At 37.9% G+C, this 14,086-nt stretch overlaps 1 protein-coding gene across 2 annotated transcripts; it reads left to right on the top strand.

The window, feature by feature from the left end:
* On the top strand, positions 3,787-13,228 carry LOC109826196 (cytochrome P450 87A3-like). 2 transcript variants are annotated; one of them, XM_020393194.1, is made up of 9 exons: positions 3,787-4,446; positions 4,808-5,132; positions 5,856-6,005; positions 11,346-11,597; positions 11,673-11,762; positions 11,907-11,985; positions 12,075-12,181; positions 12,708-12,838; positions 12,955-13,228. In XM_020393194.1, exons 1-9 carry the CDS (start codon positions 4,247-4,249, stop codon positions 13,049-13,051), a joined length of 1,431 nt encoding a protein of 476 aa, XP_020248783.1. In that variant the 5' UTR covers positions 3,787-4,246; the 3' UTR covers positions 13,052-13,228. The 2 variants fall into 2 exon arrangements, with proteins under 2 accessions (XP_020248783.1, XP_020248784.1); XM_020393195.1 differs by lacking the exon at positions 5,856-6,005.

Raw genomic sequence — 14,086 nt, 5'->3', positions numbered from 1 at the left:
AACGAGCGTCAAAGCGCTAGCGAGTAACATCACAACCAACCCCAAGGGGACAGGGCTCGTTGTATATGAAAATACAGATAATATATAATAGATCTAAAATCATTGATCCTACTAAAGAGGGTTTTAGTATTTAGAAATTTACAACACGAGCATAGGTACGTCGAGCGAAATAATCCAAACAAGGAAACCCTCATGTATATACCTTGTATCTCAAATTGTAAATCTCTAAACACCAAACCCGAGGTTCTAGTACAGAAATAATAATAAAAGAAATACAGCAAACACCAGAGCATAATTACAGTGTGGTGATATAGTCAACGTAAATATCACAATATTTATTACATAAATATTGTGTCAATACCTTCATAAGTGTGGTACAAAATTTGCATAATCAGTATGTTGTGAAATGTGGTACAATAATCACACGCAGGAAGAAGAACCATGTCCGATGCAAGGTCCAACTATCGTAGTTTTCCAAACTCATGGAATAAATGGCAGTTGTCCAACACGAGGACTGAGAGGGATTATAGTCCAACACGAGGACTTCTTATGGATTATAGTCCAACACGAGGACTGTAGGGATTTGCATAAGGCCGCCACAAGTATGTAGTGAAATCTACTTATCAGTTTTCATAACCAAATCGGTATATGTGTCCCAAATTCATACCCTCAGGTCATCTATCATGCATGGACACATAGTGGGGCTAATAACTAGGTCAGATAAACCAGACAAAACCCCGAATAGGAGTAAAAATACCCAAAAACACCAAATCTGGAAATCTGCAACAGAGGGGTCGGCGGTCGACCGATACGGTCGACCGAACTCTGATACAAATCAGGACGGTCGACCGCCAGGAATATCGGTCGACCGACCAGACATCGCGGTCGACCGAAAAATGACGCGGGCGACCGAAATCAAATAGCCGATACGGTCGACCGAACTCTGATACAAATCAGGACGGTCGACCGCCAGGAATATCGGTCGACCGACCAGACATCGCGGTCGACCGAAAAATGACGCGGTCGACCGAAATCAAATAGCGGTCGACCGAATAAATGACGCGGTCGACCGAAGCCCTGACTCGAGCTCAGCGGTCGACCGCGTCGGTCGACCGCCGAGCGAACAGAACCCTACCTGGGTTCTGTCAGCTGCTAAAACCTGGAACCAAAGATTTCGATAACATGGGTATTTGATAAAAATGGGATCATACTGAAAATACACAACCAAAACCAAAGTTTGAAATCTATATTTTCAAGATCTTAAATCCATGAGAAACAAATCCAAATCGTTTTAAAAGCTGTAAAGATGTTTGAAACTCTTTTAGGCAAAAACTCAGATCTAGATCTTCTTTAACAGGGCATGGGTGAGTTTTGACAACATATTAAGCCCCAAACCCATATTCTAGGCTATAGTAAACTATTAGCTAAACAAAGATACGAATTTGGCTCCATAAATCCAATAAAAACTCAGTTCTTGATGTTTAAACCAAAGGGGGTGGGGGTTGGGCGAGAAATTACTCGCCTTGGTTGCTGATAATGCCCTAGATCTGTAAGATGTTGATCCCCTTCGCTGAAAACCCACGATCTGCCGAAAATCCCCAAGGACTGCTCCCAGGTTGCCAAAATCCAGTTAGGGTTTTGAGGAAGAAGAGAAGGGGCTAGGGTTTACGTTTGGGGCTGAGGAGATCTCTCCTGGGTTGAGTTGGTATAAATACCAACTCCCCAACCCGACCCGAAACCCAAAACCCAACAACTAAAAACCCGAAACCAAAACCTGGTAATCTCTCTGATCGCTGATCGGTCGACCGCGCCGGTCGACCGCGCCGGTCGACCGATCAGCACAAAAATGCCTGCTGATGGCATTTTACCTGCTGATCGCCAACTCACTCAATTTCTCTCACTTGCAGACACCTGCTGGGCTCCCAAACTCTGATACACATATATATCTTATGCTTATATAGTTATTTATCACAAGGGAATTATCTACTATTACTAATTCACACATATATATACATATATACATTATAGAAATTTTTTGGGGTTTTACACTAATCTTAGTGTTCTGAAAAACAACTTATATTCTACTCGCCATTGACTTGCTGCTTTTACCTTCTTCTCCCATTACAAACTAACTCCAAATTATAGAGAAAGAATAAATTTGATAGAAATTAGGAACCACCCAACTGAACCCTAGATCGGATTCCAAATAGATCTCCTATCCACACGAGGAAAGCGAAATCTCCAAAGGTAACTCCTAATGCTATCTCTACCGAAGCCTAGAACTCTAAGAACCAAGCTTCACACAAAATCTTTCTCTACCAAACTCCAAAATCCTAGATCTGAAATCTGGGCTCTGATACCACTTGTTGCGCGTAGCAAAAATTTTGGCAGCACTTCGACAGCACAACAAGAGAGTCAGGTCGCAATAGAAAATCCTGTTTCACAAAGAAAACAGGAACCTTAAGCAAAATATTTCAACCAAGTGAGATATCAGCTCTTCCTCTCATCAGTTCTAGGACTGACCTATCGAGGGAACCTAAAAGCTATTACAAATCATACAAATAGCGAGACAATCAATTTTATGTGGTTCGGTAAATTGCCTACGTCCACGTGGCAAGGAGGGAGGAGATCTACTATTAGAGAGAATAGAAACAGGGTTTACACACACAATATCTCACAAATAAAACCATCACAATCTCTCTCAAAGGGCGCCGGTTTTTCTCCTGCTGTGAATTTTCCCGCAGCAGCAAAAAGCTCCTTTGCACGTCCTCTTTGCTTCTGCGTTCCCCTCTTTTGCACGTGGTTTTAGCCTACAGCTGCAAAACCAATCCTTGCACTCACACTTTGCACGGCCACCAAACCCTAGGAAACGAGTAGCATTTATATGTTGAGATGTCCTTTCGAGTGGGCCAGCGAAAAGAAATTGTGGGTTCTTGTTGTGCTGCACGTGGGTGGCCCCCACAGTCCTTCCGCGTTCACACTAACATCCATGTCATGGCATGACAATTGGTTTGTCTCAATATCAATACTAGACGATATGAACTTAAGAGGTGACTCTATGCTCTTCTAGATCGAGGTGGCTCCCACCGCACTCACATAATGTACCACTTAAGCTAAGAATAACACTTAGCTTTATATTTTCTACGGGCTAACTGCTATGATATCATTTGTTACACCCCGGGCCAGTAAACCCGTTAGCATGGTGTAAGTCCCCACAAAATGCAACATATGGTTTAACTCAATAAATTAATCACTCAATTAATTATTAGCTCGCTTAATATAGTATGTATTAGTGAAAGAAAATATAATTAACAAGTCGGGAATTAAATTTTCTTCCATCAATTAATCACTCAATTAATTATTTGCTCGCTTAATTAGTATGTATTAGTGAAAGAAAATTTAATTAAAAAGTGGGGAATTAGCTTGTATATGGTTCGTACATTGTATATTTCAATTTTATCAGCTAGACTCGTCTACGTAAGCCTTTAACCATCTCTCTCATGCTTAGGATGAATACTTTAAGCGCTCATATCTAAAATTCTTGATCTCTCTGCCCTCTTCCTCCTCAATAAATTCTAAATCCTTAGCACTCGGATTATTTTATTTTTTACTAACTGAGGATCTATGAAGTCAAGACTCACCTACCCCTACACCTAACTCCCTATTACACCAACCTTTAGCAGTAAACTTGAAAGGATATAAATGGACGATTAATAGTGAAGGGTGAAGGCCATCGGCCAAGAGAGGTTAGAGAGAAGAGAGAGTGAGGTAATTTCTTTCTTTGGTGAAGGGTGATGGGCATGCATCTGACACCTAACTCCCTATTACACCAACCTTCAAATTTAGAAATTTTATATTAAAAATGAAAAGCTATAAATGGAGGATAAATGGCGAAGGATGAAGGGCATCGGATAAAGAGAGGAGTTAGAGAGAGAGAGAGGAGTTAGAGAGAAGAGAGAGGCAGAGAAAGAGAGAGAGTTAATTTCTTTCTTTGATGGGGTTAGAGAGTGATCTTATTTGTAATATTCTTTTTTGTGATTAGTGAATTTTTCTACTGCTCTCACCCGTGGATGTAGATCATACTGACTGAACCATGTTAAATCCTTGTGTGCTGTTCTCTGTCTCTACTCTGATTATCTAGTACTGTGTTGTTACCCACTTTGTATAGATATATTCTGTGACTGTGTATAGCCCCCGCTTCCACAATAAGTTTGTACCCTACTAACAGTTTACAACTATTTTAAGTATGGAGCTTTATGTTTCCATTTTCAGTGTAAGCATAATTACCATGTTGGTAATCTGGGTTCATAGATGGAGGAATCCCAAATGCAACGGCAAGCTCCCTCCTGGCTCCATGGGTTTGCCTCTCCTTGGTGAGACTCTCCAATTCTTCAAGCCCGACACTTCCAACGATTTACAACCCTTCGTCAAAGAGAGGGTAAAGAGGTACAATATGGATATTTTTCTTCATTCTAATCGTAAACATTGTAAACTAAACCTCTAGATGCCATTTCTGGAAGGTTTCTTCCGCTCCGCTAAATTTCCAAAGCTATAAAAAGAATCAAGGGTTATAATTTTGTACTCTGACTTGTTCACAATTTTATAGATTGAAATGTGGGCTTACATAGCAGTACATTTTTTTTTCTTCCTTAAGTTCTGTTTTAAATATGTTTGGAGTGCTATCAGAAGTAGGTTTTCTCTAATCACCATTTTGAAGTCCCTTATACTATAGCAAAACTCCGACATTAGGGTTTAGTTGGATGGTTATAATTTATAGTAATATTTCTCGTTTTGGATTCGGGTTCAGATATGGGCCAATATTCAAAACCAGCTTGGTGGGCCAGCCCGTCATCATCTCCACGGACCAAGAACTTAACGATTTTGTGTTTCAGCAAGAAGGGAATCTATTTCAAAGCTGGTACCCTGAAACTTTCATGGAGATCTTTGGGCAAGACAGCGCGGCAGCTTTACATGGGTACATTCACAAATACATCAAGAACCTAGTGCTTAAACTCTTTGGACCGGAGAGCCTCAGAGAAAGGCTACTCCATGACGTGGAGAAGTCTGCTCGTTTAAGTTTATGCTTGTGGTCCGAGGAATCGAGCGTTGAGCTGAAAGATGCAATATCAACTGTAAGTTGATCTCGAACCGTATATAATTTTATTCTTTAACTATAACTCTCTTTCTTATAATTAGAGAATAACTGCTTTGTATATACCCTGTTTTCCAAGTAACTCTTCTCGTTTACAGTCATTCATTAATGAAATCGTTAGCTTCTTGTTTTTCCAAACACGCAGACTACTCTCTGTATTAAAAAAAATATATAGGTTAATAACAGAGAGATTAGATCTTTTTTCACTTCTATTCGGAGACAGTTTCCTTATTTTCTTCTCTTCAATTGTCAAAATCTGTGGATTTTGGAGTGAAGTCTAATGCGCGGACATTTATCTAGACGTCAATCTGAGCGTACCTTTAAAGCACAAAACTTCGTTACAAAATTAATGATTTTGACGATAGATCATGGAGAAGTTTATTTTTTTTTTCTTCATATTTTTATTTTATTTGATAAATCGTTAAGAGGTTTATTGAAAACAATGGTATAAATAAAGGGTTTCTTGTAATATATCATTGACTTTAGTAGGATGTTTGTAGATAGCCCATGCATAATATATCCATACATGCCAGAGATATTATCCTCTTCAAAACAATCAATAACAGTGGGCATATTTCTCGACCCTTGACATAGAATCAGAGATCAAATCAATCAGCAATATTTTTTCTCAATGCTTTACGTTGTCACTTGGTGTGTTTATTTTTTTACATATCCCACTCTTAATTTTGTTCGATTTTTACAGATGATATTTGATCTCACGGCTAAGAAATTGATCAGTTATAATCCTTCCGAGTCCTCAGATAACCTGAAGGATAGTTTTGTTGATTTCATTTCGGGATTAATCTCATTTCCCGTGAACATTCCAGGAACTGCTTACCAAAAATGTGTACAGGCATGCCTCTCTTAAGAAAAAAGAATCCAATTTACTTGTTCAGATTTAACTTTCATGCCTCCGAAAAAGAAATATTACTTTAGGAAATTTTTTTAAAATGAGCCATTTTTCAATTTTATATAGCAAAACCGACCTGATTACAAATTAATCTGCAAAACCGTCCCCTTTCTTCGGAAAAGGGTCGATTTTGCAGCAGCGATGTTTTTCGAGCTACACGAGACTAGTAGTCTTGTGTAGTTCGTCCAGCAATTGAAATGCACGGGACTAGCAGTCCCATGTATTTCATTTTTTCTTTTGGATAGTCTCTGCTTTTTACTCGGGACTGATAGTCCCGAGTAAAAACAGATACTTTTTGCGTCACAAACCAATTGCACGGGACTAGCAGTCCCGTGCTTTTCGGGGACACAAAACAAAATGCACGGGACTAGAAGTCTCATGCATTTCTTGTGCACAAAAACATGCACATGTTGCTTTTCCTTTTTTTGTCAATTCCCTGTATAAACTCATATATCAAATCTAAAAATCATAAATTACACCACAAACACAAACCCACTTACAAATCAAACAAATCACACCACAAACCCACTTACAAATCCAATAAATCACACCACAATCTCAGCTACAAATCCAAAAACCATCTCACATCCTGAAATAGGTTTGTAATGTATATAACAATATTGATTAGTTTACATACATCCAAGAAATGTTCTCCTCCTCCTTTGTCTTCGCCCCCCTCCATCCCGACCTTCGACGAGTTCGTGATCCGGTTGCGTTTGTGGTTGTGACGGTCCAGCTCCGTCGTCAACACGTTGGGAAGGCGACGAGTTCGTGATCCGGTTGCGTTTGTGGTTGTGACGGTCCAGCTCCGTCGTCAACACGTTGGGAAGGCCCAGCTTCATTTGTGGTTGTGACGGTCCAGCTCCGTCGTCAACACGTTGGGAAGGCCCAGCTTCATTATCGTTTCTGCGTCGTCCTCGTCTTTGTTGTGGTTGACGCGTGTATACGAATTGCGTTTCCTCTCGTCCATCATGAAGGTCTTCGTGAGTCCGGTATAAGGCTTGGTGAAGCCTCCCCATTACTGACTGATATATTGATGCATGTTCCTGTGCTTCGAGAGATGTACCCGCGAGGGATAATTCAAAAAATCTGAAATGAAAAAATTACTTTAAAATTCAAATTACATAATGTAAATTTCATATTTAATTCTATATTACCTACTCGAGCCAATTCCATGCCACTATTTGCAATGGTTTGAACATCATCTATTACTGATACCTGTAATTTTTTTAAAAAACACAAGTTAGCAATATTGAGAAATACCAATAAAAATGGACTAAATTGTTCAAAAACAAAATTTGAGAATACTTACTAATTCTCTCTCATCTATACCCTGAGGCACATATCCTTTTTGCAACTCAAACAGTTCTATGGTCTCGTGGAATATCCATCTTTTGGTTATCCCTCAATACCAAGTGTAGTAATCTGATTCCCGGAGAGTTGGTTCAATTTGCTCAACAATACAAAAATGTCTATCATTCCATCTGTGTATATAATTTTGATGCTCAACTGCTCAGTCCTTTTGTTGGTCTCCTTTCTTTGCCTTCCTCTCTATTTTTTCAACAAACTCTAGAACATGTTGTGCAAGACCAAATTGTCGAAGCATGCGGTCCAGTACATGCATTTCTACTATCTCAAAACATATTAATGGAACTCTAGCTCTTCATGTAACTGGGATTCTGTACATACCGGGGGTAGATGATTGAGAAATTGGGCGTAAGGCTCACATTCCATCTATAGAATATTTCATATAATTGTTGCATATCATTAAAACCAAAGTTGATATATAGAAGAGTTGATATATAGAAGTAAAAGCTAATTTTTATATTAGTGATACCTGAAAAATCTTCATACGGTCAAGCTCATTTTAGTAGAAATCTAATTGTCTAGCCGGGGTCTCGTCATAACATTTTTGGACATTCCATCTGTGTTGTTTTCAAAATTCAGTACGATAATGATAATTATAATTATAGTTGCTATGTTAAAAATATAATACCTGCATCCTAGTAGAATTTGTCCATCTAATTGTAAATTCACGCATAGTCTCGGCTTCAAGTGAAGTCTCTCCCGTGCTCATACTTGCAATAAGCTGAGACACCTTTTAAAGTCACTATTTTTCATGAATGCCACTTTGGACATGTCTCTATATAGGTACGCCAAAACAGCACTACCCTACGATAGATTACCACATGTGTTTAGCCTATAGAACGTTCTCACAACCAATGATTGTATTGGTATAGCTCGTGCTCCTTTAAGAACACTGTTAATGCTCTCGGAGCAATTAGTTGTCATCATGCAAAACCGTACACCCTCATCCTTACATAATGCCCATCAATGCTTGAATTGAGACTTTAAGTTATTTTCAATCCAATTATGTGCATCTAAAGACAAAGACTTGATTTTCTCCCTACAATGTTCATACACTAATGTATCGGTTGCACACCCAGCTTGCCACAAAAGATTTTGCAAATTAATTTCATCATGTTTTTTCTTAAAATTATCTCTTATATGCCTTAAACAATATCGATGGTGATGTAGTGCACAAAAACCCTCATATAATACCCTTATAATTCCTTTCATCCTATCCGAGATAAAAGTAATTAATCTTGGTGTACGGACACTAGGAATCTACTTGTATATAAGTTCAAATAACCACTTCCAACTAGAAGTATCATCTACCTCCACGAGTGCAAATGCTAGAGGAAATAAACCGCCATTTGCATCTACATTGGTCGCCACAAGAATCATGCTAAGCACGCCTTTGTACTTACCATATAAATGTGTACCGTCAATGCTCAATAACGGACGACAAAAATTGAAGCCCTTAAAAGCAAGACCAAATGCCCAAAATACTCGAGTGAACCTCTCCATCCCCGGTGCAATCTCTTCGGACAATATTTCATATTCAGTACCCAGATTATTTCGCTTGATAGCTTCAAGATACTATGAAAGTAATACATATGATTTTTTCAATCTCCAAATATTTTAGACAATGCTTTCCTCCTTGTGTCATATGCCTTATATTTAGATATCTTAATGCCCCGCATGTCATATACCCTTTGAAATATCTGACCTGCATTTAGATCAAGTTCAGCCCTAACTTCAGGAATAATTAGCTTACATATATAAAAGGAAGATGCAGAATAATCATCGACATCCACCAACGGATTGCAACATGTATGAAGTCCCAATATCTAGATATTACAAATTGCCCTTTTGAATATTTTCTCACAGCTACATTTAGCAACAAAGGACATTTTCTATTTCTCTCATCTTGCTCATTTGCATGCTCGACTTCAATCTTCTCGTTAAAGTAACATTTTTACATAGTAGTTTGTTATATTAGTTTTTATCGGCTTGAATTTGACCCGATTTTTGATAGACCATTCTCGGATTTTAAAGATCAATACTTTCTTGCTCTCGAATAGGTCCTCTTTTTTAAATTTTTTAAAAGTGAAGTCCTCAGGCCGTTAAAAATTTGGACCAACATCAACAAATTCGGCTTGAGAAGTATTTATCCAATCCTCATTATGAAACTTATCGGGTAACGGATCTTCAGCTTCCACATAATCATTGTTAACTTTAAATTGTTCCATCCAACAGGAGTCATCATTGATTCTAGCTGCCACCTGCATGCTATCGATTTGCACACCTTCTTCTTTAATATCTTATGAGTCATCATTTGCTTCTTCTTCTACAATTGATCTGGTCAGTAGGTCACCCGTAACATGGCCCAAACCATCGTTAAAAATAGTACTTGACGTCCTACGAAGAGAATGACCACATAAATTTTGTAGTTGAAACCACGGATCCTGACTTAGAGATGTCATAAAACCACTCGACTCATTGTCTAAGTCAAGCATCCGAGAAAACTCTCCTTGAGGTCGTGAAACTTGGGAAAATTCATGAATCAGATATTTCTCAATGAACAACTTAATTGACACTTGCTTCTCGACTAATTATTTCATGTCATTCAATTCCTCATCGTCAATAATCTCCACAGGAATGGTTCTACTCTCATTTATCGGACAGTTGAAGAACACCTTAGTTACATACTCTGCTTTATTAATTTTAGTAACTTTGTGTATTTCATTCATCATTCCATCAAAATTACATAACTTAGATAGCATAAATATTTTCCTATAACCTCCCTCATACATAGACATACTATTCAATCCAACGTCGATCGAGGCTCCCAATGAAAAGGCAAATAATGGATATAGAGTTTGCCATTGAAGCTAAAAATTAATAGTTCATCAAATGTAAATAATCTATTATAACTAAAAATATTAATCTTAATTTAAAATCAAATTTAAAACCCTAATCTCAACTGAAAAGCAAATAATGGCTAAAATCCCTAATCCCAAATCACATTATTCATGGCTAAACCCTAAACCCAAATCTCAACTAAAAAGCAAAAAACCCTAATCCCAAATCACATTATTCATGGCTAAACCCTAATCATATTATAACTAAAAATTATTCATAAAATACTAACCCCAAATCACATTATTCATGGCTAAACCCTAAACCCAAATCTCAACTGAAAAGCAAAAAACCCTAATCCCAAATCACATTAGTCATGGCTAAACCTAATCACATTATAACTAAAAATTATTCATAAAATCCTAATCCCAAATCACATTATTCATGGCTAAACCCTAAACCCAAATCTCAACTAAAAAGCAAAAAACCTAATTCCAAATCACATTATTCCTGGCTAAACCCTAATCACATTATTCATGGCTTAACCCTAATCATAATACTCATGGTTAAACCTTAATCCCAAATCTCAACTAAAAAGAAAATTTCATGGCTAAACCCTAACTCCCAATTCATATCCCTCATCAAATTTAACAACAAAATTAAAAAAAAAATTACCTTGATCGGAGCTTGGTCGGCGGCGGTGGTCAGGAGCTTAGTCAGCGGGGTCGGTGGGGATCGGTCGAGTAGAGAGAGCGGAGGGGCGAGAGAGGGAGTCAAGAGAGGGGCGAGAGAGGAGAGAGGGGTCACGGGTCAATGAGGGAATGAGGGTGTCACGGGTTAATAAAAGAAATGCACGGGACTGCTAGTCCCGTGCATTTCAACTACTGGTCGCAGTACACGGGACTAGCAGTCTTGCGTAGCTCGAAAAAACACTGCTACTGCAAAACCGATCCTTTTCCGAAGAAAATGGTCGGTTTTGCAGATTAATTTCCAATCAGGTCGGTTTTGCTATATAAAATTAAAAAAAGACCCCCTTTTAAAAATTTGTCCATTATTTTATTTTATCTCTTTTGCCAGGGACGAAAGAAAGTGATGAAGCTGCTGAAGGATATATTAGCTGAGAGAATGAACTCACCGAATAGAAAATGCATTGATTTTTTCGATTGTGTCGTCAAAGAGCTGAAGAAAGAAAAACCAGTTATAACAGAAGCTATTGCTTTGGATTTAATGTTTGTGCTTCTTTTTGCGAGCTTTGAGACTACATCCTCAGCATTGACGTTAGCCATCAAATTCTTATCAGAAAATCCTGAAGTTTTGGAGGAATTAACGGTCAGTAAAATTCTATTAACATCAAATTCTTGTATAAATGATACTTATCTATGTGTTAACCTTCACTTTTTTCAGAAAGAGCATGAAGCAATTCTCGGAAACAGGAAGTACCCAGATTCTGGAATCACATGGCAGGAATATAAATCTATGAACTTCACATTCCAGGTGAACGAAATTAGTAATAATACATATACATATCTGATTTAATTTTTTTCCATATATTATTGCTCAATGAGTTTGTGGATATGACTGAAGCTAACTAGTTTCAGTATAAATGACTTACTCTTCTCACTTCTTGCTGTTGAGCAGGTTATCCATGAAACAACCAGGCTGGCAAATATCGTACCAGGAATATTCAGAAAAGCAATGAAGGAAATCCATGTTAATGGTGTGTGTATTATAAAATTTTAATATTTATATTTTATTGTTATGCATAATAATAATTCCCTCGAACATGTTCAAATTTTGGCGACACAGGATACACGATCCCTGCAGGTTGGGGGGTGATGGTATGTCCTCCAGCGGTTCACTTGAATCCTCGGATATATGAAGATCCACTTTTGTTTAATCCATGGAGATGGAAGGTTAGTAATAGCTATAAACTTAGAATATCAGATCATAAAAGGTACGCAGATCCATAGAAAAGAATAAAAAGAATCCATCTCGTTATTCTAATAATAACAGCATTAGAACGGTAAAAGTGTCTATCCTGGGTATTTTAGGCCAACTTGCATTATCAATTTAGTAGTTATCAGTATTAATGTGACTGATACGTTGTTAAGAGCTGGAATATCTAGATTTCGCTTGCTCATTACACCTGACACCTCCTTCCATTGTACAAAAACTTTGAACTTGAGGTAAGCATTGATGCATGGCTGTAATTTTGCACGTTAACATGTTCCCTAGGGTGAGCATCTTTATGGCGATGAACGTGAAACTTTTGCACAACAATATATTGCTTTTTATTTTTATTTTTTGCACCCCTAAACCCGCTTTCAAATATGTGTCTAGCTAGTTGCTTTAAAACCATCTGAGTCCTCCATCTAGCGTCAAATCTGGGCACGGTGTCGTAAAAACTATTTAAGTTAGCAAAATTTAAATTCGGGACAGGGAAAGTCTGAGCTAAGCGGAGGATCAAAGAATTTCATGGCTTTTGGAGGAGGGGTAAGGTTTTGTGTAGGAGCAGACTTCAGCAAGCTTCAGATGGCGATATTCCTGCACTGCTTGGTTACCAAGTACAGGTATTTTCGAGGAGGCTTTCACCATTTCAAGTCCAATTTCCTAGAGTACAAGTAGCTAGCATTCTTGTACTAATGCTTCAAGTGAACATCGATCACTGTGTTTCGTACCTTAACAGGTGGAAGCCAGTCAAGGGAGGGAACATAATCCGGACTCCTGGCTTAGGATTTCCGGATGGCTACCATATACAAATATCCCAAAAAAGAATGAAATAGTTTGAGGTGTGATGGATCATTTGGTTTGAATACGTGACTAAATTATTGAATTTGGGTCAGTTATATGTATGGTACGTGTCTAGCTAGCTTATGTAGATGATCCTCCTGGGGCATTGTCTGTGAACGCCCCTTTCAGTATTCAGTATAGTTGCCTTAAGTATTGATCATTTCTCAGCTTGCTCATTCATTAGTAGTTATCGTGGTTATGAGATGGTCTTACGAAAAATCGCATTTAATGGTCTATGATATCTTCAATGGTACTTATCGAAGATGAATTAGAGCACTACTGGTCTTATGTTCTATTATATCTTGAACATGCTGCCCGTGTTCCTCTATTATACCGTACGCATCAAACACGGTGACAAAAAAAAGCATGTTTAAAGAACCACGCATAAAAATAAAAATTAACGCGAGGACAAATACCACCTATTGAGAAAGTCCAGTCCAACACTAACTCATCCTTCATTCTCTCTTGATCGATCTTCCGTTAAGATGTAGTATCCTCGTCCAACCGGACGCGCTTGGGGCTTGTTTTGGCAGTAAAAATTTTCAGCAATCGGTTAAGGCGGCGTCCAAATAAAGTTTTGCGAATAGAAAGAGTAATTAGAAAATATTTCCTTTAATTTTTTTTTTCAGTTTGCATTTAATTTCCCTAAAAATAGCCCTAATCAATAGGAACTGTTTCCAGTTAAAAGATTTCACAAATATTGAGACAATAAAATAGTTGTCTTGTTTTTATTAATTTTTTTGGGAAAATAATAAAATATTATAGTGTCTTTAGTTATAATTTCGATTCTGGGAAGCTGCGCCGAAGAGACTAGGCGTCGACTCCGTTAACCATATGACTAACATAACGCCGCTCGTAGTATAACCAAGTGAATTGAATTAGCCTGTTCTGAGGACTCCTAAGATGAAGAAGGAAGTTGTTATGGTGAGTTTGCCTAATTGAACAACTATATATAAGAAGAGTGCCAATAATGATTAAAAAATAATTGTTATGTGGCTATGCCGATACAATATTAAAGATCATAGTGT

This window comes from Asparagus officinalis, chromosome 10, assembly GCF_001876935.1.
Source record: "Asparagus officinalis chromosome 10, Aspof.V1, whole genome shotgun sequence".
NCBI lineage: Eukaryota > Viridiplantae > Streptophyta > Magnoliopsida > Asparagales > Asparagaceae > Asparagus > Asparagus officinalis.
The sequence above is the reverse complement of the archived record's forward strand: the minus strand, read 5'-3'. Positions and strand labels throughout refer to the sequence as shown.

What these genes read in the sequence shown, in the direction of transcription:
- LOC109826196 (XM_020393194.1), top strand. Translation starts at nt 4,247, where the DNA reads ATGGAGCTTTATGTTTCCATTTTCAGTGTAAGCATAATTACCATGTTG. An exon ending in CTATGAACTTCACATTCCAG is followed by an intron (nt 11,763 to 11,906) that starts GTGAACGAAATT and finishes GCTGTTGAGCAG; the next exon opens with GTTATCCATGAAACAACCAG. An exon ending in GAAGGAAATCCATGTTAATG is followed by an intron (nt 11,986 to 12,074) that starts GTGTGTGTATTA and finishes TTGGCGACACAG; the next exon opens with GATACACGATCCCTGCAGGT.